The sequence below is a fragment of the Apis florea genome, unplaced genomic scaffold (genome assembly GCF_048593485.1).
Source record: "Apis florea isolate Af1SG1 unplaced genomic scaffold, ASM4859348v1 contig_3772_pilon, whole genome shotgun sequence".
Classification (NCBI taxonomy): Eukaryota; Metazoa; Arthropoda; class Insecta; order Hymenoptera; family Apidae; genus Apis; species Apis florea.
In genome coordinates this window covers 870,106-896,356 of record NW_028256845.1, presented here as the reverse complement: position 1 = coordinate 896,356, position 26,251 = coordinate 870,106, and the positions used below count along the sequence as shown (strand labels likewise).

Below are 26,251 nucleotides of genomic sequence, written 5' to 3'. Positions count from 1 at the left end.
ATTCAGAAAATCTATACATGATATGTGCAATAATAAAAAGGTAATATATTCTAAAAAATACTACAAATCCAAAAATAAATTTAATTAAAAATGAATATAAGATTTCTTTTAATTTTAATTTTACTAATAAACATAATAGAATTACTGAACAAATAATACATCAAATTTCGAAAACAAAATATATCTTTGTTTTCATTCGCAATCTATCTTTTAACAAGCGAGATCATATCATCATCTTCTCTGAAACTGTAATTGCAGTAACAATAATATTCATAATAATTCGCAGAATAGGTATTTCATCTAATATTTTAACATATTTTACGCTCTATTTATATTCATTTAAAATTAAAAACATAATAAACAAAATAAAAAAATTTAACATTTAATTGAGTATGTTATGATCTTTTATCTTCCAGCTGAAATAATTAAAACTTAACGTAATTATATATAGTTACAATATACATTTATATAATAATGCTATGTCAAGGATATGAATACATCACATTCAATTTATGATACTGTTCAATCCAACAATTGTTGGTTTTAAAATATTTAAAGCAAATTACTGCAGTCTATAATATGTACTATTAGACTATACAATAGTATGTAACAAAATTAAAGTCTGTTTTAATCTATCAGTCACTTGCACAATTTAAATTAGAATTATAATCAAGCTATTGTAAGCACGCTTGAACTTTTTCAATCCATTCTTGTGCAGTTGTTGCATCACCAGCACAAAAATTATACGTTCGTCTGTTTGTACGAAGCTGCAAATATAAATATATATTATACATGTGTGTATATTATAATAAATTTAAAAGATATTTAAAAAAATAAAAAAATAATATATATTTACATCAAAAAATGACTTATCATCCGTTTTCTTTGGTGGTCCTGGCATTGGCTGAGCTGGAGTTACAGATACTACTTCAGCTAAATCTGTAAAATTGTAAATATTTATAAGATTATTAAGATATTAAGATGAATATTAAAATTATGCTTATATTTCAATTTTAAAATTGATTTTTACAAACCTATATATCCTTTACAATGAGAATCTTCCATGGCATCATAATATCTTAATTGATGTTTGATAGAATCCAATACGAACCACCTCTGTTTCCAACCTTTAAGCAAAGCACCTCGTTTATAAAGGTAGCCTTCATGAGTTCTATTTTCAGCAACATTACTAGAGAATTGTTCATAATATTGTTGTGAAGAGGTTTGTATTGTAGTAACACCTAAATGTGAATTTTTTATAATGTTAAATAAAGTAATGATAGTGATGAAAAATATAATTATAGTTCTAAAAGTATAATTTAAAAATAATATTAATAATAAAATAATATAATAATATTGAAAAATATAATTTAGTATAATAAAATATTCATACTCGAATTTACGCTTCCATTATCCCCACCGCTTCGCGTAAGTGTATGTGTTTGTAAATTATCAGTCACGGTTTTGTATTTTGTACAATTTTTTGGTACTGCATCAGCACACTTATCATGACACACATGACCACAATCCACACATCGTAAACCAGCTTTTACTGGTCCCCATAATACACCAGAACAAGCATCACAATGAGTTGGAGTTGCTGAATCTAATCTTTCAAATCTTTAAAAATATAAATTAAGTTATTCAACGTTTTATTGATTTAAATCAAAACTTCATACATTTCATAAAAATTACCTATGAGGATGTGCATAAACGGAGCCATCATTTCCAGAAGAACTTCCACTAGCAAGTTTGCCTCTTAAAAGTAATTCTAATGTGGAACGTTTATGAATTAATCGACCATGATATCTAACTAATGCAGTGCTAAATGATGCATGTCTCTATATAAAAGATAAAAATATGTTAGATTAAATAAAATTATATAATTTTTAAATATTTGTTACTAACAGCAAGTGAATCTGTATTTGGCAGTTCAAGTTTATCCCAAAGAACTTTCCATTTTTGTGGTAAATGACCCAATTCAGTTTCTAATCTATGAATTTCCTCTAAAAGATGAGAAAATTGGTCGGGTACCATTGAACTTATACCATCATATCTATAATACATCATAATATTAATAAAATAATAAAAATAAAAGAGAAAAAAATATCATAAATTTTAATCTTACCCTTGTGTAACTACTTTACGATTACTTTTAACTACACCATCAGCAGCTTCTGCTTCTTCTTCTTGTTGAGAATCTTGTTGTAATACTTCTAAGTCATATGCAGGTCCATGAGCTAATTCTTCTTCTAAATAATATTGCCAAATATCAAGATTTGGCAAATGTGAAACAGGTCTTAATACCATATTTTCTGTGTTAGGAGTATACATGAAATTATAAAATAAGGGACACCGTGCATGTTGTTTTTCGATGTAATCAAATATACTTTGACCAAGATTACACCCTGTGTTTGTTCCTGCTAATCTACCTCCAGGATAAATTGTTTCATCATCACTACCTGTATCTACACCTTTATGGTGACTTGTCAATGATCCTCTTTTGTCTTCAACAGCAGTAATGCCGCACTCCACTCTATCAAATTCGCAATCCAATAAAAATGTACGAAAACGACAAGAAACTGAATGGTATGCTAAGAATTTTAAATAATATTCGTTGAATTCAAATGCTAATGGAAATTGCTTTTGAATTTGATGTACTATATCGAGAAATTGAAGAAAGGTAGGAGTAAAATTTGTCGTTTGAGAATTTGCTGCAAGATTACTTCTGTGCCCAAATCTGTGTCCAAATCCAAGCCATTCTTTCTCGATCAAAGTTCGAAAACCCTCGATTGTTCTATAATGGGGATCAAGACATACTTGAGCAACAGAACACACTGTTGCTGTAGTATCCCAACCTTCTTCTAAACAAACAGCTACTGATGAACCTTGAACATCCATTAAATCTATTACAGCACCGGCTAATTGCATTAAATTTTGAAGTTGTTGTAACCATTCTGAACTTTCAATTAATCTGAAATAATATATATTATTTATCAGAAATTATATAATAAAATTATATTTAACTATAAATAAATTGTATATACTTATAAAAACTTTGGTCAGGCTCTACATTTGGAGAGCTAGGAACACAGGCTCGCATAAGTTTTTTAAATGCAGCTTTGGTATGTCTTACATCATAATATTCCACTGGAATAAAATCTGTTTTTGGTGCTGATTCCGCCTTAACACCCTTTTATATAAAACAATTAATTTTAATGAAACATATTATATCTAAAATAATTAAACAAATTAAAATATTTAATTAAATTATGTTTTACCTTCATATGAGCTTTTTCACCTAGAATATATAATGCAGCACGTTGAAAAGTATGTACGCATTCTGTGCCGCTGTCCGAATCAGCCGAATGTCTAACAGTTCCACGTTGATGAACTGAAGTTAAAGAAGCTTGGGAATTATGTCTTTTATCTTTTAATGAACCCCAACGACCAAAATTCTTGGCTCCCTTGCCTCCTGAAGAACTATAAAAAAAAAATAATAATAATAATAATCATATTTAATACTATTTAAATATTTTAAGCTTTTATTAATCTCATAACATTTTAAATTTACAAAAAAATAAATAAAAATCTACCTTAATGTCCCTATAGCTTTATTAAATGGATTTCGTCGTGATTGTTCGGGTGTAGCATTACGATCTTCAGCAGCTAACAATAAAGAATCAATACTAAGAGAACTATCAGACATTCCCCAAGCAGAACCTTGTCTTAGTGCAGATAAAGGAGTAGCAGCTACAAGAGCCATAATATATTTTTCTTGCTCTAAAGATGATGTAGTTTCTGAAGATGTTGCTATGAATATAAAATAAATATTTAAAAATATTATAAAAATTAAAAAATTTCAAGATAATTTTTAATAAATACCTTTTAAGTTACCAGCAGATGCTGGATGAGCTTTTAACATGCCCATAACACTTTTTCCATGATAACCAGCACTTCTAATTAAAAGTGCTTTTGTTCTTGGATGCCTCCACGTAACAACAGGTATTCTATTATGTCTATATAATCGACAAAATCTACGAATACTTTCATCTGATACTGATGAAGGAACTATAAGAAGTGCAGGATAACTTCTGCAAATCATATAGGCACAATTCACAGAAGATAATCGAAAAGGTTCATTTCTACGATTATTATGTGGCCCATTTGAATATAATCCTAATCGAGACCAATCTCTAACGTAACTACGTTCTGATAATCGTTCTAAAGTTTTAGCATCAGTTGGTGGTTGAGTTATAATACCAGGAATTTCAAAATCATCTACTGTAAAAATTTTAATCATAAAAAAAATTTAAAATATTGAAAATATTAAAATTTAACTTACCACTAAGATCATCATCGTGACTTAAATCATTGTTATCTGTTACTGGTAAACTCATTCGACCAGGTGATGTCATATATTTATTATTACTGATCATGTTCATATTTGGCAAGACATATTTTTGTCTTTTTGACGATTGTTTCGGTTTGAAACCTGCTTTACGCGCAGTCTTTAAAAGTGTTTTTTTAGCAAATCCTCTAGAAAAAAAAATAATTTTATTTTAATAAATGACTAACACATGACAAAAACTTGAATAAAATGTTACTTACTTAAGAGTAGCATTTTTTTCTTTCCCTTTATGATGTGCAGTTTGAGTAACTAATATTTGACCATTGAAAGCAAAATGATGAAAAATATGGGGTGGATATCGAGCTTTATGAACTAATTTTCGTAAAGTTTCAATATTCTCAGGTGTAACTTCTTCATCAAAAGCTAATTTTATCAATTGAAAAGTACATGATCGTAATTGAAGACCTTCTTGTAAACATTGATCTAGATGTGCTAAATGTTGTACAGCAACTCGTTTTTCTTTAGTTAAAGATGTTACAGGAAAAGCACGAACTACTAATTGTTCACAAGCAAATGGATCACAAGGTATTCCTTTAAATACAATTCTATAATTAGTAAGGAAAATTGCTCCTTCTGCTGGCAAGAGTGGTGGTATCTTTGGTAATCCTGAAGTAAAACTTTCTTCTCTACCATCTGGTAAAAGATAAACACGTAAGCCATCCATAATAACTTCTTCACCAGGTAACATATTAGGTGTCAAAATTTTAGGCTTTTGTATTGGAGGTAATCTTTTACTTTCTCTATGTATAGCTTCAAGAGTTTCAATATGCATATGAACGACACCAGGAACCATTTGATGTAGGCATCTTACATGTTCAGCACTTACACCTCCTTCAGTACAAACACGATCTACAAATCGTGAAACCATTCGAATAACAGCACTACCAGTTTCTCCAGGATCAGTTTCTTCAAAACCAGATTCTGCATCACCACTATCACTTGCTACGCTATTTGTAATACTATTACTTGCTCTTTCATCATCATAAATATTATCTTGGCGATGAGTTTTTGCTCCTATATCTAATGGTACTAATAGATAAACCATTCTATTTGCATAATGAATTGCTTGACTATACATAGTACTTTCTTCACTTGCAATAAGTTCTTTTTGTTTTTCTGAATCAATTGTTGGCCAAATTCTCATTTGTTCAGCAGCTATTTCAAGAGCCGATGGTTCTTGAATTTGATAAATTGAATATCGATCACGAAATGGAAATTCTTTGCCGTCACGTGGACTAATAGGACTTAAGATACCATCATTTATAAGTCGTGGTGGAGAATTTTCACCAGGAAGATATAAACGTTTAATATCTTTTTGAACATCTAAATAAAAAGCATCTTCCCAAAATTGTTGATTTTGCCATACAGGATGTTCTTGAATACAAGTATATGCAAATTGAATTACTCCTGTGCAAAGTTTTCTACAAAATGCTGTAGCAAGAGGAAGAAGTGCAGCAGCAACTCCATGTTCATCCATAGATGAATCATCTTGTAATGCACAATTCATTAATCGAACTACAAGATCAAATTGTTGATGTTCTAGCATGGCTTTATTTCCCACAACATGCTGTGATAATTCCATGCAAAGTGCTAAACGAGCAGCTTTGCTTTTCAAAGCTCTTAAAACAGCTGGAAATGTCTTACGAGCATCAGATATTTTATTTTCAAATATACAATTTATACAATTACGCAGAACTTCCAATCTACGTGCAGAATTGCTAACCAAATGTCTAGTATCATGAACAAATGAAATATGTGGACCCATAGGTACAATACGAGGTTGTGATGGTCTTAATGATGATAATCTATAAAATATTACACATAAATATAAAATTTAATTAAATTTTTTTTAATTTAATTAATTAAAAGAGATATTTTATATATATATATTTTTTTTTATTTATTTAAAATAATATATATATAAAATAATTTATATAGAATATATTTTTAATACAAACCTAACTTTAAGATTATTTTTTGTAAGACCTTCATCTATAATTGCTTGAACTTGTTCTGGATTAATACGTGGTAAAAGCGGCTGATGTATTCTAGCAAATGCTCCTTCAGGTGGCTTTAAAATTTTTTGTACATATGGTTGAGGATTTGGATTTTCATTTGTGTATAATTGTTGTGCTAATTCTTGAATATGTGTTAAAATAAGTCCTAATATCGAAATGATACTTATTGTATATAAATATTTTTTTATTTTTTTTATTTAATTTATTATATAATTATACATTATTTATTATATATTTATATAATTATAATATATTTATTTATTAATTACATATAATTATTACTTACTATGATCTTGTGCTTCTTGCTTTAATTGATCACTTAAATTATTATATAATTCATCCCATACATCACAAGGCCTCCATGGTGGTCCCCTTTCTGCAATAAAGGAAGTAAAAAACATGCAATCCAAAACTCTAGTTGTAAAATCACAATCAGTCAAGCCACGTTCTCCTAAGAAAGCTGCCTAAAAATAAAAAATATAATTTATATTTCTCTTTTATTTTTGTATATTACAAAATTGATAAACCAATAATAATTAAAATCAAATAATAATTAAAAACCTTATGAAATGTTATGACTGGCTTTGGATGAATTCTTATTAATGTTAAACAACTTCTATATCCTTGTAATAACTGTGCGAATGTTCTCATAAAGACTGCTCGTAATTCTTTATCCAACATAGGAGAATGAGGGGCTCTTGTTGCAAGTGGTGGAAAAGCATAATCTGCACAACTCAATTCTGGTTGCAATACTAAAGATAATGCATCTTGTGTTTGTGAGAGAAGTGGTTCTGGAAGTAATGAAAGTGAAACTCCATCTGGAACCATAATAGAACCTCCATCCAAATCAGCAACTATTACATCCATCTATAAAAACACATGATACTTAATAAAATATATAATATATATTATGACATAGTAAAAAATGATATTGTATAAAGCTTTACTAAATATCTTACAAGTTCTGTAACTTCATGTTTCAGTGAACTATGTACACCCATAATAAATGGAGTAGGTGTACTGAGTACTTCAACTAAAGCTGCTGGTAAAAGAGGAATGTAAACATGTGTGTATCTAAATGGATACATTAATGCAGTAAGAGCACGACATCCTTCAGTTAACCGTGAATAACTTGCAGAATGAAAAAGTATTTTATGTTCTGTCATAACAGCACAAAATAATACTAATACATTACGGATTCCTAAAATGCGAATATAATGTAATAAAAATGTATGAAAATATATTTATAATAATTAATATATTTATAATAATAGTTATTTTTACCTAGTTGTTGAAATAAAAGATTAACGCTACTGTGTGTTATTGGAAGAGAAGGACTAATTGGAGGCTGAAGTGCTTGACGATCACCTGCACCAATGCTAAATCTTACTTGTGGTCCACCAGCAGGTGGTACTTGTATACAACCTAATATGTTTCCTACTAGAGTTTCTAATGGTATTCCAAGATTTTCTACATACACAGTGTATATAATACCAAGGCAATTCTAAAATGTTAATATAAAAATAAAATTTGTATTTTTAAAATTAATTATAATTTTAATATAAATAAAATATACATACTCTGAAAGTTTCAATATAATCAAGTCTGGAAACCAGCACCAGACATTTAGGTGCGTACATAATGCTGTGATGTGCAATTGTAGGTATTGTTCTAACCAAAGAACGACTATCACCATCTACAGGATCTTCTTCTTCATCTACAGGTTTACTTGGCAAAATAGATATTGTTTCATTGAAACACATACAAGCACAATAATGACGATTTGCATCAATGTCAGTTAAAATAGATACAAAAAATCGTGGTTCTTGTCTTTCTGTAGATAAGGCCCATCCTTGTGGTTGACAAAACTGTAAAATAAAATTCAGTACAAAAAAATTATAAAACATGAAAATATGATAAAAAAATTTTACCCATTCTATGCCTTCTATGAATGGTGTATCTGACCAATCTTTTTCTGGAAATCTTTGTAAAATAATTCCATTACTTATACCACCTCCTATAAAAATAAATAATATATATATATATATATTAAATCTTTTATTATTATATTTCAATAAATCATATTTCTTTATAATAAAAATATTTTTATAATAAAAATTTTCTTAAATAAAATTATATGATATAAATAATTATAATAAATAATTATCACATAAATAAAAAATCATTTTTATTTAATATAATTTTTTTACAAATTATATATTTATGTTTTATTTAATGCATTTAGTTTATATTTATATTTTCATCATATTTATTATCATATTGATTAAATTTAAATATTTATATTTGACATTTTTAATAAATTTATTACAAAAATTACATATTATTGTCATATATTAAATGTTTATCAGTTATGTATGTTAAAAATATGGATATATTTTTAAAATATAATTTTAATTAAAAACTAAAAACTTACTCTCTTTTTCGTGGTCGTAGCCGACCACAACAAAGTAGTCGGCTAACCGAGACATTTCGGTATATTCGTGGGGATTCGTGGGGGTGATAGCGCCCAACATCCCACGTAGACTTTAATACACGTGATTTCATGGACCGTATTACCAAGTAACAATCAACTACCTTGTGTCAATGTTACACATAAATACACATCAATATGCAAATTAATTGGAAAGTATTATAAACATTTTTGAATTTATATATTCCTATTCAAATAATATAAATTTCTATTTAAAGCACTGAAAATATAATATTGTTGTAAGTATATTTAAAAAATTTTGTTCCATTTGAGAAACAAATTTTAGATGATGGTTGAAATTTTACTAGCGTCACACGTACCGTTGAAAACAAATACTTCACATTCGTCACGTTTAAAAAATAAATTTATCCGTCATCATAAAAGTATACAATATTTTATTTATTTTATAAAACACAATATGATGCCACACCCCGAAGCTTTAATCCATAACCTTCCAAACTCAAGCGCCACATTGAGTGTTTGTTGAACCGCGTACGAACTAAAACGCGCCACATATATACAAACGAAGAGACAAATGCGCTGCAATTCGCATTTAATTTTACTTTTTTTGTCTTCTGCTTGGGTCACTGAGAAAACTTTAAATCTGAAAACATACACATTATTAGAAACGTTACTTCGATATAACTTATAGCGCGTTCATAGTGAAATTATTGCACAAATAATGTATAAATATTAACTTATCTATGTGCTGTTTTATGAAATTCATATTAAGTAATTCTTTATTTAATATAAGATATAAATAAGATATAAAATATAAATTATATATAATATAAAATTTAATATTTTTGAATTCATAAAAACTTTCATATAAATAATTTTTTTCTATATATTATATTTATATCAAATTATAACTATTTAAAATAAAAGAATAAATATATTTTTAAGTTATTTTATTTGATTTAAGTTATTTTAATCTAATATTTTATATCATAAATAAAAAGATGAATAATCTTTACATAATCATAATATAGTAATCATAATATAGATTACATCTTTAAACGATACTTAACCTTAAAGTTATCACGTGAAATAGTTTGATAAAAAAAAAAATTTAACATAAACAAATTAAATATTTTCTAAAATCAGTTTAGTAAAAGAATCAATTTTTCATAATCAATTTATTTAAAAAAATTAAATACTTTCAGGAATTAAAAATATTTAAATCATTAGATTAGGAATATAAATTTTTTAAATTTTATAAAGTTTTAATTTTAATGAAATGAATATTTCTCAAATATTTTTGAAAATTGCTACAGATGAAAAAGTAGGATTTGCTATTGCAACATTAATAGGTTATTGCTTATATAAAGTAATGTTAATAATTAATAAAAGAAAATTGCAATCTTCTAGCAATGAAACATTAAATATGGTAAGTAAAGCTAAAATTCATTTATATTTGATTTAAATATAAATAATAAATATAATAAAATAGTTTTTATTTTCAAGGTATTTTCAGATAATTACAAGCTTATTTTAGTTATTAGAACTGACTTAAAAATGGGAAAAGGAAAAGTAGCAGCACAATGTGCTCATGCTGCTGTTGCAGCTTATAAAGCAGCTGTAAATTATCCTAAAATTTTACAAGCTTGGGAAGAATCTGGCCAAGTCAAAATTACAGTTAAGGTATATATATTTTCCATGTAATATTATTTTTTAAAAACAAATATTAAAAAATTCAAAACATTTTTAGGTCGATAGTGATAATGCTTTGAAACTAGTAGCAAAACAAGCCAAAGCTGTAGGACTTTTGACAAATATAATACAGGATGCTGGACGTACCCAAGTGAAACCAGGAAGCAGAACAGTATGTGCAATTGGTCCTGGTCCAACTGAATTAATAGATCAAGTAACAGGACATTTAAAATTGTTTTAATAATTTACTAAATAAAGATATCTTATTTTTTACCTAATTTTTAAGTGTATTTTTTGTCTTTTTAAATTTAATTATTGAAATGAATCTATCTATTAATATATTGATCTAACATTTTTATGGATTTTGATGATTTTTAAATAAGTAATAAAGGATAAAATTTTAAACAACTGTATATAATTATCAATCAGGTTTACTTTTTGAATTATTTGCAAAATATCATTAAATTTTATATATTTTATATATATATTATATTATATATAATATTATATAATATTAATATATAAATATATTTTATATTTTTATATTAATATATAAATATGAATATATTTTATATATTTATATATATGTCTATAGCAATGTATCCAATGTTTCCATTACTTATATGTCATAGTGGAAAATATCCAAAATGTATTTTATATTTATTATTTATTGTTATTTCAATCATTATAATTTCAATCATGCAAGAGTTATTTCATATTTTATTCTTCTTCTCAATGTATAAATATTACATAATTATTTTTATGGAAGCTTCAAATGCTCAAGCACTTCAAATCAATAAATCTACTGATTATATATACAAAAAAAAGTTGTTTAAAACCTTGTCTTTTATAATATATTTAATATATTATAATATATTTAAATATTATCAAAATTCTTAAGTTTATTATATATCATTTTAGTACTAAATAGTTTATTAATTTTATTACTGAATTTTTATTTATGTATGTATATATATATATTTTTTATTTATATTTGCTATAAAAAATAAATATAATAATAAATTGATGATATAACAATAAATACATATGTATAATTTATATAAAATTACATTCTATTAAAAAATATGTCAATATATTTATCAAAAATGAAAAAATATAAATTTTAGCTTAATAATTTGTACAAATTTAAATATAATATCTATTTGAAATATTATTTTAGTTACTAGTCACAACATGTATTGTAATAAATTTCATTTAATAAATTTAAATATAACATTATACATAAACAATATATATTTAAAATATATTCATTTTTATGCTAATATAATACATTTTTGCATTAATACATTATTAATATATTATAGCATTAGGTGCCATTGTAACAATAATACATTATTAATATTGAATTTTATTAATTATCAGTGTTAAGCAAATAGTATTTACCGATTTTTAAATTGGAAAACAAATTAAAAATACACAAGTAATGTATTTTCATATAACATCACATAACAAAATAAAAAATTACCATAAATTATTCCAGTTCTGATCACAAAATATTAAAAATTTGTTTCCAATAAAATATATTCCATTCTTTGGTACCTCGTGCTATTATTATCATTTAAAATATTATTTAATGTTTATAAATACATAAATAATCTACACTGGAGGAGGAGGTGCTTTTCGATGTATTTTGTTAGAGCTGGTAGCACTACATTGTGATTCAGCAATAGATCTACCATCAGCTTCATCTCTTCGACATAATTCTGATTCGTTTTGTATCCAATTTTGATTTTGATTATGATTTGTTCGCGTTGATTGATTTTCTTCATTTCCAGAAACAGAACCTACTTCTCCTAATAACTTTGATAAAGATGGTGCCAATCCTAATCCCAAATTTCGTTCATGATATACTTCTGAAATTGTAGGTGTTAATTCACGAGTTAAACTAGTAAGAGATGTGGCTACATTCCTTAAATTTTGATTATGTGTTTCTGTAGATTGTGTAGAATCAGTCTGAGAACAAATATCCTCAGTTGTTGCTGGATGACGAGGTTTTCTTGGAGAATTTGATCCAATTTCTGTTCTAACACTTAATCTTTCTAGTACTGTTGCTGGTAAAGGTGGTAATGGTTGTCGTCTCAAAACTGTTGCATGACCATTATCCCAATCTGTTACTGAACTACTTGAACTAGATCCTGGTCTTATGCTTTGATCAGGATAAAGATTTCTGATCCGTGTTTGATGATTTAAATTGAGTGCTACAGGAGGACTAGGAGTAAAAGCAACATCTGATTCACCTATAAAATATTATATATATGTAATTTTATGCTTATGTTTATTTAACCCTTTCGCTACGAGTGACTTTTCCGCCACGCCATTCCCACTGAACGAGTCATCGCACAAAATGTGCACGGTACACGAGAAAGATCGTTGCTTTAATGGTTTATTGAAAAAAAATTGATGATAAAAACAAAATATCGATATTATATTTCCAGAGAAAGATACTCGATGTGCAATAACTCCAATCGTTATATCATCAATTCATCATATCATACGATACGCGGCATCTTGTGCAGAGCGACTATAGTCGCCCATAGTAGCAAAAGGGTTAAAGTCTTAGGTTGAATTATTTATACCTCCACCATTTTGACATGGTTGTCGTGATGTAGGAATTGGAACATTTGGTGGTTCCATAGTTTTACCATCTGGTTCACCTCGATGTCGAACATAATTTGCAAATGCACCTCCTAATCTAGGTCTTTCTATGACATTTTTTTCAATATGAGCAACAGAAGCTAAACTTTCCATTGAGCTACTAGAATCTAAAGTCAAACTTTTAGGTGCTTCTTGTGTATCTAATAACATAATTATGTTATATATTATATTTTATATTATTTAAATAATATAAAATATTTATTTATATAATCAATAAAAATTTACCAAATAGAGCTAGAAGAGCTTGAAGAGCAAATTGAACAGCTCTTCGTGATGCTTGTTTTCCTGTTCTTAATGTAACTTCTGATTGACCAACTTCCATGAGATCAAAGCCTAAACTTGCAAATAATTCATGGGATCCTGATGCTCTCCATACTTGAACTGGTAATGTAACTTCTTGACCTTCTGTTGCGCATGTAGCTCTTCTCATTGCAGCAATAACATCTTCTGCTGCTTCTGGCGCCTAGGAGAAGGAATATTTTTAATATAATAAATTATATTAAACTTATATTTGAATATGTAGATTTATATATTACCTGCAATAATCTAGCAAGTGCATGTAATGATGATGGTCCCAATCCTAATAATGCTTGCAAACTTGCACTACATCTTGTTAATCTTTCTTCAGGATCACTTTGTGGAAAAAATACAGAAGATGGTATTCCATTTCCAGCAGGTTCAAATCTAAAACCTACTGACATTAAAAGTTCTCTCCAACCAGTGGCAGCACCTACTTTATTTTCAATGCTACGCTGTGTTGTATACATAGCATTTTTTTGTCCACGATGTATTCGTTGTAATGATTTTTCTACTAAATGAAGTGTAACACGTAGAGCATCACGACTTTGTTCAGGACCTCCGCGTAATAATTCAGCAAGTGCTTGTCCCATTAAAGCAACCTAAATATATTTTATAAATAATTGTTTTTTAAATTTAATAAAAGTTTTTTCATTCATTACCTTATTTGATAATCTTGCATCTCCTCCAATAAGTAACCAGCCAGCCCAATTTGCAGGATGTGCAAAATGTCTTGTATGTTGAACTGTTTGCATTGCTTCTGCCAATGCTCTTGACGCTCTAGCACCTTGTAACATAGCGCTATAAAATGCTCGTAATAATATACTACCGGCTGTAGGTGGAACTGCCCACATTCCTATAAGTACACATTGTGCTCCTGCATTTAATAAAGCTTTGGCTAAATTTTGTACACCATCTGATGTAGCAGTTGTATTTTCTGTACTATTCCAACCATGACCACTAGATATTACAACTAAACGAGCAGATATTCTTAATTTTGTAATATCTGAATAGCTTAGCAAATATTCTGATCTTACAGAAGAGTCTTCACAAGGATCTGCAGTTAATGCTAAACTAGCAGAATTCCAAAAAACTGGTACTGTTAAGTGTACGCATTCTGCATCGGGTAAGGATCTTAAAACAGTTGACCTTGTTGCTTCTGTACCTAAATAATAAAAATGAAAAAAAAAATTTATTTATAATTTTTTTTTTAATTTTCTAAATTCATATTAATATCTACCGGTTAAAGCACGAGCTTCTAATAATTCAGCAACAATCTCAGATTCTGTTTCAGTTGAAGTAATGCTTTCAGACCACCCATATTCTTCTCTAATTTCTTCAGGAAGTACAGGATTTCCTGCAACTAGTGCAGCTACTGTTGCACCTCCTTCTGGCATAGGAGTTTTTGATCGCTTTTTTAAAGCTGCTAGAGATGGTACTACTAATAAAGAAAATCTTTCACATAAATAATCTTCTCCAGGATTTGATTGTAAAGCTGGAAGTGGAGCTAAATATAATGATTTCTCCACTACCATAATTAATTCTTTTCTTGCAGGTGGTAAAAGATCTTCAAATGGTGCTAAAAGTAAATCATAGAGTACTTGAATTGGTAATGGTGATTGCCATGTAGGTCCTTTGCTTCCTCGTCCCCATCGAGCACTTCCTGCTCGTGAACTAATTGAACCCACACTAAACAAACTGCTCAAACTATATGAACTAGCATTAAGATGATGTCCTCTTGATGGTATTTTTGTTTCTTCAACAAGTTCATTTGTTTCCTCTAAAAGAGCTTCTCGTGCTTGTAAAACTCGTTTTTCTAATCCTATACCATCATCTAAACTAGTGGAATGAAATCGCAATAATCCTCGGCCAGGTGCTAAGCACCAAGCATGTAATTCACATCCTACTTCACTGAAATGTGAAATTTGTTAATCATTTTATAATATCATGACTTATTTATATTATTTATTAGTATAAATATAAATTACCTATAATATAAAATAACTCCACGTTGTCTATCAATAATTTCGGAATAATGCGCAGCATCATCCAAACAATTACTTTTATTTCGTCTCGATCTTTCTGCCCAATTCAAAGCTTCTTCAGCTCTATTTAAATTAATTAGTACTTTTTGTAACATTCTGTATGTCTCTGATAATAATTCGGATTTATTTGGTTGTCCACAAGTAAGAGTTGAAGAAATTCCGTCTAATGATTCTAATAAATTTGCTGCCTTTTCTAAATGTTCTACAGCAATAATTGCTTCTCCAGCTTCCCAATGAACAAGACCAAGTCTATGTCTCAATCTAGCTGCTTCTTCTCTTCTTCCTAATCCTTCAGATAAAGATAATCCAGATTGTAAATAACTCAAAGCTCGTGATAAATCGCCACATAAATGATGAAGTCGACCTAAACTAGAAAATGCAGCTGCTCTTGCCGGTTGATCTCCAGCTGCTGCTGCAAGACTTAATGATTGTTCTTGTAATCTTATTGCTTCTTCAAATTGTCCTAAAGCTTCTTGAGTTATACCTAAGTTTGCACAAGCTCTAGCTTGTAATCCAGCTGCATCTAAAGCTTCAGCAATTGAAAGTTCCAATTGATGATGTCGTAATGCAGAATTTGGATCATCCATTAATAAATGAACAGCTCCTAATCCACTAGCAGCTTCTGCTTCTGCAGCTTTATCTCCAAGTCCTCTGGCAAGAGCTAATTGATGTGATAAACAACTAACAGCTTGTTCATGGTTACCTAATGCAGCATGCACTCGACCTAAAAAAATTTAGATATCAATAATTTATAACAAATAAATTAAAAAATATTATACAAGATATTTTATGTTTTAACAATTAAGTATTACATATTATTATAATGTATGAATTTAAATAAGAAAAAAATATTAATATAATGTAAACACAAATTGTTTAAAATTTTATTAAAAAGTTAAAAAAAAAATATAAAATACAAAAGAAATAATAACAGAGTCATGATTATTGCGATAATTTAATAATCAAATAAATGAATATTTATTATAGAGCAATATTTATTTTTAATTTTTTCATGGAAATTGAAATAAAACAAAATAGAAATAAAGTTTACAAGATAATAAATTCTATTTTCGGTGGATACTTTAAAATGGAGAATTAGTTATTTCTATATATAGAGTGATACTATTATTTCCTTCGTATTTTATTTTTGTTATAATTCTTTGCTTTTAATGAAGCTTTATATAAAACTATATTTATATTTAAAAATTTTTTTCTTATTTAAAATATTTTGGCAATATTTAACTATCAAAAACTTAGGACTCTAATATAATTTTTTAAATATTAATTACCTAAATCTCCGTAAGCTGCACCTCTCGATTCTGGACTATCAACTTCATGTGCAGCTACTAATCTTTTCTCAAAACAAACTAAAGCTTCTTGTAAATTTCCAGTTGCTTCCCGAGCTCGGCCTAAACCACGATATGCTCTTTCTTGTTCTCTTATACTTTTTAATTTTGTAGCAGCTGTTAATTGTTGTTCGTGACATTTAATAGCTTCCTCTGGATCTCCTAAAGCTTCATAACAATCGCCTAAATTACCAAGTGCTCTTGCTTTATTCAGTAAAGCTGTGCCTGTAGTTAATGGTTCTAAAGTCGCTAGTTGTTGTTCAAAATAACCAATTGCATCTTCATAATGTGCCATATTAAGTCTAGCTATTCCCAAATTTCCTGTTTAAAAAAAAATAATTTGTAAATTCAAACAATTTATGTATTATAAATAAAAATTACCTAAAGCTTGAGCTTCAACTCCTGAATCTGCTAATTCTTTTGCCCTTTCAAGCTGTTCCTGATAACATTTTACTGCATGAGTATATTGACCTAATGCCATATGTACTGCCCCTAAATTCCCATGAGCTCTACACTCGCCACGTAAATCACTAGCTTCTTGTCTTAAAGTTAATTCTTGAGTATGAAATCCTAATGCCTTATCAAGATTTTTCATTGTTCGATGTGCGATACCTAAAGCTCCATAAGCAGCAGCTTCTAGACTACGATCACCTGCTTGTCGTGCTAGATTTAATTGTCGTTGATGCATTTTTATTGCTTCTTCAGTTTCACCAAGACGTAAAAGACAATCACCAATATTTCCCAAAGCACGAAATTTTCCAGCTAAATGTTTAGTCATATGTGCAATAGCTGTATGGAAATTTTATTTAAATTATTAGTTTAAAACAATATATATATGTATAAAATTTATTTTAATATTTTTAAGATACAAATATATATTTGTAAGATTTTCTTACCTAAATAATATTTTTGACATTCTAGAGCTGTGTCTAAATTTTCAAGAGCTAAATGTGCTAATCCTAAATTACAATAAGCTCTTCCCATTCCAGATTTATCCTGTAAATCTTTAGCTAATGCTAAATCTTGATCATAGTATCTAACAGCTTCACGATGATTACCTAAACAATAATGAGCATAACCTAAGAAATGACATGCTTTAGCTTCGCCTTCCACATCATGTAGCTCCTGAGATAACATAAGATAATTTTCATAATATGGAACAGCTTCTTCAAATCTGCCACGAGATGATAAACAATTGGCAAGATTAAGTAAAGCACATGCTTCACCGGCTGTATCTTTTAATTCGCGTGCTATAGCTAAATGAGCTCTATAATGTCTTAATGCTGCTTCATGACCTTGTACTGCTTGATATGCTACTGCTAAATTTCCATGTGTACTAGCTTCTGAACTACGATCATTAACCTATTAAATAATTTTATAATATATATATATATATATAATATATATTATAATAATATAATATTATAATATAAATTTATAATAATATAATATAATATATTTTTACAATACAAGTTTATTTCCAATTTTTTTATTTTAATTTCTAATTTACCTCTTTGCTTATTGTTAATTCTTGTTTATGATATTTAATAGCTTGTTCATAATATCCTAATGCATTATAAGCATTTCCAATATTTCCATATGCTCTACCCATACCAGCTTTATCTCCTAATGATCTAGCAATTCCTAAATGAGCTTGATGTAATTTAAGTGCAGCTTCATGTTCACCAAGTAATTGATAAACTATTCCTAAATTACTACATGCTCGTCCTTCAGCAATTTTGTCTTTTGTAGCTAATGCAACATCAAGTTGCCTCTGATGCCATAACTTAGCTTGTGCAAGATCACCTAAGAATACATATAAAAGAATTGTAATAATAAATAAAATTATTAACTATAATTAATAAAATTAATTATAATAAGTGAAATTAATTCTTTATTGATTTTCTTATTAAATATTTATTATTTCTAAAAACCTGCACATCTTGCAGCATGACCCAGCCCAGCATATGCTCTCATTTCTATTGCTCTATCACCAAGTTCTTGAGCTATTCTTAGAACATTTTCATGATAAGCCATTGCTTGACCAAAATTTCTTCGATAATGATGAGATGAACCTAAGTTGCTAAAAGCTCTTGCTTCTTCTACACGATCTCCTAAGCGTCTTGCTATTCTTAAGTGCTGTGTATGACAATCAACAGCACTTTCAAATTCTCCCATTGCTAAATAAACTGCTCCCACATTTCCTATTTCTCGAGCTTCCTGAAGTCGATCTCCCATTTGTTTTACTAATTGTACACATTGTTTATGAGATGCAAGTGCATTTGGTAAATCACCAATAGCTGTATAAACGTGACCGAGGCTAGTTAAAGCAGACGCTGCAGCCTGAGTATCTTTGCACTTCATAGCTAAAACCAATTGATACCTGTGTGCGGTTAAAGCTTCCTTAAAACTGCCCTTGCTAAAATATGCTGAGCCCAGATTTCCATGAGCTCGACATTCACCCTGTGTATCTCCTAAAGATCGTGCCACACCTACAAACATTTTTACTCAAAATTAAAAAAAAATGTTTTATTTAATTAAATATTTATTTTATTTGTTTTTAACATTTACCTAAATCTTGTTGCATATAATTGATAGCTTTATCTAAAGAATTTAGTGCCCAATATGCGCTAGACAAAGCAGAAAATACAGAACCTCTTAATTTTAAACTACAAGATCCAATAGTAAGTGCAGCTTCTAATACACCAGCTGCTGCTTTATATTGTCCTGCTCCAAGAAGTTCTTGACCAACAACAGAAATAACAACAAAAGGAGATTCATCAAGTTTCATTGCACGTAATTGTTGAAATGTTGGTTCTAATGTTGGACGTAATGGTGATTTTAATGATGCTTCCACAAGACCAGATAAAAGTTGACAATTGGAAGGGTCATGTGCCAAACCTGTACTAAAGGCTACAAGAGCCTCTCCATGCCTTCCTAAACATTGTAATGCAACTCCTTGACGATAGTATGCCTAATAGGTAGATAATAATTTGAGATAATATTTTTACTAGTAATTTAAAAAATAAAAAAATAAAAAATTTTTAATTTACCTTTGGCCATTGAGGACTAAGTTCAGTGGCTCTGACAGCATCTTGAAGAGCAAGTGCAAATAAACCCATTTTAAGCCGGGCAGCTGACCTGTTTGAATATAGCACATGGCTAAGTGGATCCAAAGCAAGGGCTTCTGTGTACAAACTTGCAGCAAGAGCATAATCACCATTTTGACATGCTGCATTGCTACGGCGTACAGTTTCTAAAAATAAAGATCTTGATCCAGCGGCCAAGGCCGACGTACCTTCGGGCTCCACCTTAAAAATTTATAAAAAATTGCATTTTATCGTTACTATGATTATTAGTTAATTGAACTTTATTTATCAAAAATTATGTTTATAAATAAATTTTATAAATTTAAAAAAAATTTATTTTATTTTTATTTATTTTTTAAAATTAAATATTTAATTATTGAATTTAATTATTAAGATTAAAATATTATTTTATAAAAAATAAAAAATATACAATTAAATATAATTTTATTTTATCATTTTTAATATAAATGTTATAAATTTTTTATAAGTTTTTTTTATTTATATATATTTTAAAAAATTAAATATCTAATATAATAAATCATATTTTAAATTATCAAAATTTATAATAAATAAAAAAATAAAAAATTAAAACACAAAAATTTTAAAAATTATATAATTTTAATTCTAAAATGTAATAATGATATTCGTCATCATATGTCATAGAATCTTGCTATTACCTCAGAGATATCCCTATGAGACATTGCTTAAGACGAGCAGGTAGCATCCTCCTGTATGAGCATTATCTGTAGCAAGAGAGCTTTATTAGATAAGACTATTTTAGAGTATAAGACCTTTCTAGGTCTTTTCGCATCATTTTTCTTTCTTTTTTTTTTTTTTTTGATTCACATTTATTTTCTATAAGATACTACTTTCAAATTCAGACAGCACTCACCGGATACACGCTGACATTAACTACTTCGTCCCAATAATCAGAATGTTCGCTAGGATAGGTGAATTGATTCGGTTAATAAAAAAGGAGGGAGGAAGGCGTCTTAGGAGGGCACCCACTGCATTCCTTAAACACAGCCATCTTGGAATGTGACCCCAGGCCCCCCCTTAGGCCCAGAGTGGCCGGCACTGTCTGCTTCTTTACTTTGTGTTTGGATCTTACATACACAATTTATAAATATTGTATACATATATAGAATATTAATATATTCGTAAAACATCTTTCTAAAGGTCAAAATAAACATAAAAATTAGTATATACAAAAATCGATTAAGGTTTATTCATTAAATTATAAATAATTTAATTTTATGTTAGATAAAACAGAATAAAATAATATGCAACGAAAATAAAAATGTCTTATTTTATCTAATTAAAAAAAATATATATAAAAAATAAAAATATATATAACTTAAATAAGTTTTAATCGACGATTTTTGTATGCTAACTTTTGTATTTATTTTAGTCTCTAGAATTGACTATTTAAAAATATATTATGAATATATTAATATTAATATTTTAAATGTTTATAATAATATTAATAAATACACTTATAATAAATAAAAGCTAAAATGTACATGCTAAAATAATATGATATATAAAAATATGATTTTATAAAGTAGTCTAAAACACTTGTAATATTTCAATTATTTGCATTTTATATAAATATCAATATTATATAAAATATACATTATACAAATAATAATAGCATGTAATAAGTAAATTAATAAATTTTGAAATTTATATTAAGAAATTATTTAAAAATGCACATATTGCCAATATTTTTTATCAAAAAAATATTTCAATTATTTACATTTATATATATAAAATAGTAAAAATTATTTATTTCATTTATAAAATATGTGAAAAGAAAAAAAGAGAAGCAGGAAAAAGAAACAAATTGTTTTTAATGTATATATAAAAATATTTTATAATTTTTATACAAATTTCCTATGTTTTAAAAATGTTATTATATCAGGTTTATATATATAAAACTTTTAAAAATAACTGCAAAGTTATATATTTTATTGTATAAATAATACAAAGTACTATGAATCATTATATGTATGTTTCAAAGAAAATAATAAATAATTTGCATTTATCATTTGCATGAAATCATTTTAAAGGAACTTCTTCATGTTTATCTATATTTTCAAACTTCACAGCCATTATAGTTCAACTTTATATTTATTTAATATGTGTATATATATATATATATATATATATATATATATATATATATATTGTATATATGTATATATATGTATATATAAAACAATATCTGAGCGAAGCATCATCATATTTAATGTGATATAAATATATATAAAGATAATTTTAATTAATAATCTTTTACAATTTCTTAATAAATTTAAATGGCTAATTATAAAATTTTAATTATATAAATATTACTAAATTGAAAAAGTCAACTATTTTTCTTCGCTCATATAATAAAATTTTTTTTATTTTCATTATTTTAATTAACATTTTTTTATATTTTTGTATTAAAATTTAAAATATTTCTTAGAAAGATATATATATATATATTATACATACAAAACACTTTTATAATATAAATATTTGTTTTAATATATAATAATATAATATAAATATTTATTAAATGTATAGGAATGTCTAATAATAGTTAGAAAATAAAACATTAAATAAAATTTATAAACTAATGCTTATAATCAACATAAAGACAATATCTTTTAATAAAATTGAAATTGTGAATTAAATTCACATTATGTTTTCTTCTCTATATAAATGATCCATATTAAATAAAAATTTATATAAAAATATATGTATTTATATATAATGGAATTTGTGCTTGTACAAATGTAGTTTTCAATAACAAAAAATTAATATCAAAATTGAAAATCTTCAATATATTTTTTTAATTTTTATGTTATTAAAATAAATATAATAAAACATATATATATATAAATTTTGGTATATAAATGTTATGTTTAAAATAAAAATATTTTTTAACCATGTACTGTTATAGACATGTTATTAAATAAATATAAAAAAAAAGAATATAATAATAACATTATGAAAACTACATTTGCAGTAACATTTCAAAATATGCAATTGTAAAATTAATAATTTTCAAGGCCAAATTCGATCAAATAATTCTTTGAAAGAATCATAAATCATAAATGTTATGCCAACATCTAAACATACTCTGCTTAATCTTGGAATAGTTCCTTTATAAAATGCCATTGGGCCTTCCTTTATCCATATTTGTCTTACACAATCCAGGCTATTTTTATATTTTGCGGCTTCTAAGCCCTGAAAATATTATATATATTAAATATGTTGTGATAAAATATAGAATCTATAAAACAAAATTTATAACTTAATCTTTATCAGATGTTATTGTTCTGATATTTGTGTAAAAATGATATGTCAGAAATGATATATTGTTATATCCGATATATATCCATTAAAGATTAATAAAAATGAAATGTTTACCTGCATTCTGGTTTTTACAACATCAATTGGAGTATTTCCAAAAACAGAAAATGCTCCAGCAATTGCACCAAAAATACCAGTAACTACTTTTGGTATAACTACATCTTTATTTCCACCTCTATACCAATCCTTCAATGTTTCTATAGTACAAAATCTAATTGCTTGATTCGATGATTGTTTTAAAATTGTAGGAACTAATCCTTGATATATGCCTCTGATACCTAATAAAAAATTAAAAAATTTACATTATATGTATTAAATATAATTTATATGTATTATCACATAGTTTTTCATCATAAACAAAAATAACTGTTATGAAACTGTACACATTATGCGACTTCAGCACATCATGCGAAAATTAGTGGTACTAATACTCTTTATTTCAAACGTCACGAATTATATATTCACATATTAATAGAAAAACGTCACATCGCATCACATCATAAGTCCAAATCTCCACGAATAAGCTAACCTATTCCCCTTCTATAACTTACTATATTAGCTGTATCATCACTTTTTCGTGCGACCATATTTTTCCTACTTCTGGCAAACTTACTTGTAATTACTATGTACATATGATTAGACTTCATATAATATTATATAATATAATAAAAAATGCATAAATATGTATAATATAATAAAAAATATGTAAAATATAAATATCATAAGATTAAAAATAGAAAATTTAAGAAACTATATAAACTAAAAATCATGATAGAATAACCTAACCTTATGTAAAATTAATTCAAGATAAATTTTTTATATTAGATTATTCAATGATATGAAACATCAATTTTTTTAAATTATATAAAATTAAAAAATATATGAATAATAATTATGATCATTTTTTAATATAAATTTTTTTTATTTGAAATAATTATTCTACTTACCATATTCTTTTGTGATCATTCCTACTCCATGAAGAAATCCTTTATATTTTGGATTAGGAGATCGTTGATCATTTATAAATTTTACTTTAATAGTTTCCATAGGAGTAACTGCAAAAATAGCTTCAGCTGTACCAGCACATAAACCTGCTAGAAAACTATTTTTTTTAGTAAGTTTTCCATCTGGATCTGCTAATAATTCTTTCATCTTTTCAAAAGAACCAAAGCGTACAGCTGATTTTGGTATTGAACCATAAAGTAATACTGAAAGACCTCTATATAAACCAAAAAATCCACGGTTTTTTATAGTCTTTGTTATACAATCCCATGCTCCTGTATATTGCTTATCAACTCCACTTTTTGCATCAAGTTGTAATTGTGTTTTTACATATTCAGTTGGATAAGTAATACATATTTCTATACCACCAGTAATACCTCCTAAAAAATTCGTATATTATTAATATTTTATATTATATTTATATTATTTATAATATTTATAATATTTAATTTATTAGAAAATTATTAAAAATTAATTAAAAATAAAAAAATTTAATCTAAAATTATTAAAAGTATTTGAAAAAAATATATGATATATATTCATTAATAATGAAAAATATTATAAATTAAATTAAAAAATTAATTTTAATTTATGCTTCCAAAGTTAAATATTTCATATTTTTGATTCATGAATTCGGTTTATTTTTTTTTTTTATTTTTAATATTTTTTTATTTGTTGCCATATTATATTTTAAGAAATTATTTAAATAAAAATATTAATTGTATTAAAAAATTATTAAAATTATTAATATAGAAAATATAAAAAAAAATGTATGTATATAATGTAAATACCAGCCACGATTCCTTTGACACCGCCTTTGGCAGCGGCTGCAGCAACTCCAGTATCAGTAAGCCAAGGTCTATGAGGAAATGGATTATTTTGGAATGTTGAAGTTGTACTTGATTGTTGCAATAATTTATATATTAATAAACTAATATCCATCTTTTAAATCTATTTTTTATTACTAGCAGTTCTGTTAGACGTCAAAAGTGAACTGAGTCGATTAATGTCAGTACTACATACTGACTCAGTACATTTCGATACGCGTAGGTATCCCTTCCTCAATCAATTTCTTTTACTCACACTTACATTTTATAAATGATGTCTTATAATGATAAAACAGGCGATTATGAGTACAATGACCAAAATTTCTTTTATCAGTAATATATTATTTTAATTTCAAATATCAAAAAATTTCAAAATAAATATCAAAATATTTTAAATCAAAGCATGATTTTATAGATTATATTTATAATCTTTTTATATATTATATTTCATAAATTTTTCTTTTTTATTTAATCTTTTTTATTTTTTTTATTTAATTTAATATTAATATTTTTATTAATTTATTCGATAATTTATTTCAATAATTTATAATATAATATAACAATAATAATGTTAATTATGTACTAATATAATTATGTATAATTTTTAAAAAGTTATAAAATTATTTTTTTTTATTATATAAATACTAAAATATTATTAAAATAATCAAAATTAATGACAGGAATAAAATAAATTATTTATTTAATTCATTTAATAATTAAATATATTTCATTTTGTTTTATAATATTTTTAAACAGTGAAATATTTCAGATTAGTTTGATCTACATTAATAAAAGTCATTTTAAATTTCTTATCAATATTATGAATGTTTCATTATATGATCACATGACATACATTTCAACAGTTAAAATTAAATAGATTATCAAGAACTATTTTTTATTTCTTGTTATATAAGATCATCATATACAAATAAGAACATGTAAAGAGGGAATGATTATGAAAAGATAGGAATGCTTTTTTATAATAGATAAGTTTTTATATTAACTAGTTATATTGTAATTTTGATAAATGTAT

General features: G+C 26.5%; 4 protein-coding genes across 7 annotated transcripts; 1 reads left to right on the top strand and 3 right to left on the bottom strand.

Moving 5' to 3' along the window:
• Window positions 1-102: 102 nt before the first annotated feature.
• Window positions 103-9,004, bottom strand: Sbf (SET domain binding factor). 2 transcript variants are annotated; one of them, XM_086915360.1, is made up of 21 exons: window positions 8,864-9,004; window positions 8,361-8,446; window positions 8,010-8,297; window positions 7,714-7,933; window positions 7,389-7,630; window positions 6,991-7,296; window positions 6,716-6,893; window positions 6,370-6,574; window positions 4,612-6,216; window positions 4,346-4,539; window positions 3,886-4,284; window positions 3,597-3,813; window positions 3,282-3,483; window positions 3,048-3,193; window positions 2,129-2,974; window positions 1,909-2,056; window positions 1,696-1,841; window positions 1,394-1,620; window positions 1,035-1,241; window positions 857-939; window positions 103-767 (listed from the first exon to the last, which is right to left on the bottom strand). In XM_086915360.1, exons 1-21 carry the CDS (start codon window positions 8,961-8,963, stop codon window positions 675-677), a joined length of 6,138 nt encoding a protein of 2,045 aa, XP_086771486.1. In that variant the 5' UTR covers window positions 8,964-9,004; the 3' UTR covers window positions 103-674. The 2 variants fall into 2 exon arrangements, with proteins under 2 accessions (XP_086771486.1, XP_086771487.1); XM_086915361.1 differs by having other exon boundaries at window positions 3,886-4,281.
• Window positions 9,005-9,428: 424 nt separating this feature from the next.
• Window positions 9,429-10,851, top strand: LOC100866098 (peptidyl-tRNA hydrolase 2, mitochondrial). Of its 2 annotated transcripts, none has more exons than XM_086915362.1 (3): window positions 9,429-10,233; window positions 10,398-10,564; window positions 10,632-10,851. In XM_086915362.1, exons 1-3 carry the CDS (start codon window positions 10,161-10,163, stop codon window positions 10,812-10,814), a joined length of 423 nt encoding a protein of 140 aa, XP_086771488.1. In that variant the 5' UTR covers window positions 9,429-10,160; the 3' UTR covers window positions 10,815-10,851. The 2 variants fall into 2 exon arrangements, with proteins under 2 accessions (XP_086771488.1, XP_012351063.2); XM_012495609.3 differs by having other exon boundaries at window positions 9,511-10,310; window positions 10,388-10,564.
• A 919-nt stretch (window positions 10,852-11,770) lies between these two features.
• On the bottom strand, window positions 11,771-21,109 carry LOC100864778 (uncharacterized). Of its 2 annotated transcripts, XM_086915359.1 has the most exons (17): window positions 20,919-21,054; window positions 20,704-20,769; window positions 20,158-20,248; window positions 19,991-20,078; window positions 19,509-19,911; window positions 18,872-19,429; window positions 18,448-18,743; window positions 17,834-18,299; window positions 17,319-17,726; window positions 16,881-17,258; window positions 15,535-16,315; window positions 14,787-15,457; window positions 14,209-14,711; window positions 13,786-14,148; window positions 13,475-13,712; window positions 13,171-13,389; window positions 11,771-12,831 (listed from the first exon to the last, which is right to left on the bottom strand). In XM_086915359.1, exons 3-17 carry the CDS (start codon window positions 20,166-20,168, stop codon window positions 12,191-12,193), a joined length of 6,024 nt encoding a protein of 2,007 aa, XP_086771485.1. In that variant the 5' UTR covers window positions 20,169-20,248; window positions 20,704-20,769; window positions 20,919-21,054; the 3' UTR covers window positions 11,771-12,190. The 2 variants fall into 2 exon arrangements, with proteins under 2 accessions (XP_086771485.1, XP_003691361.2); XM_003691313.4 differs by having other exon boundaries at window positions 19,991-20,248; window positions 20,919-21,109.
• A 1,423-nt stretch (window positions 21,110-22,532) lies between these two features.
• On the bottom strand, window positions 22,533-25,929 carry sea (mitochondrial citrate transporter scheggia). Its single transcript, XM_003691320.4, has 4 exons — window positions 25,183-25,929; window positions 24,337-24,771; window positions 23,447-23,667; window positions 22,533-23,263 (listed from the first exon to the last, which is right to left on the bottom strand). Exons 1-4 carry the CDS (start codon window positions 25,331-25,333, stop codon window positions 23,081-23,083), a joined length of 990 nt encoding a protein of 329 aa, XP_003691368.1. The 5' UTR covers window positions 25,334-25,929; the 3' UTR covers window positions 22,533-23,080.
• Between the last annotated feature and the right edge of the window lie 322 nt (window positions 25,930-26,251).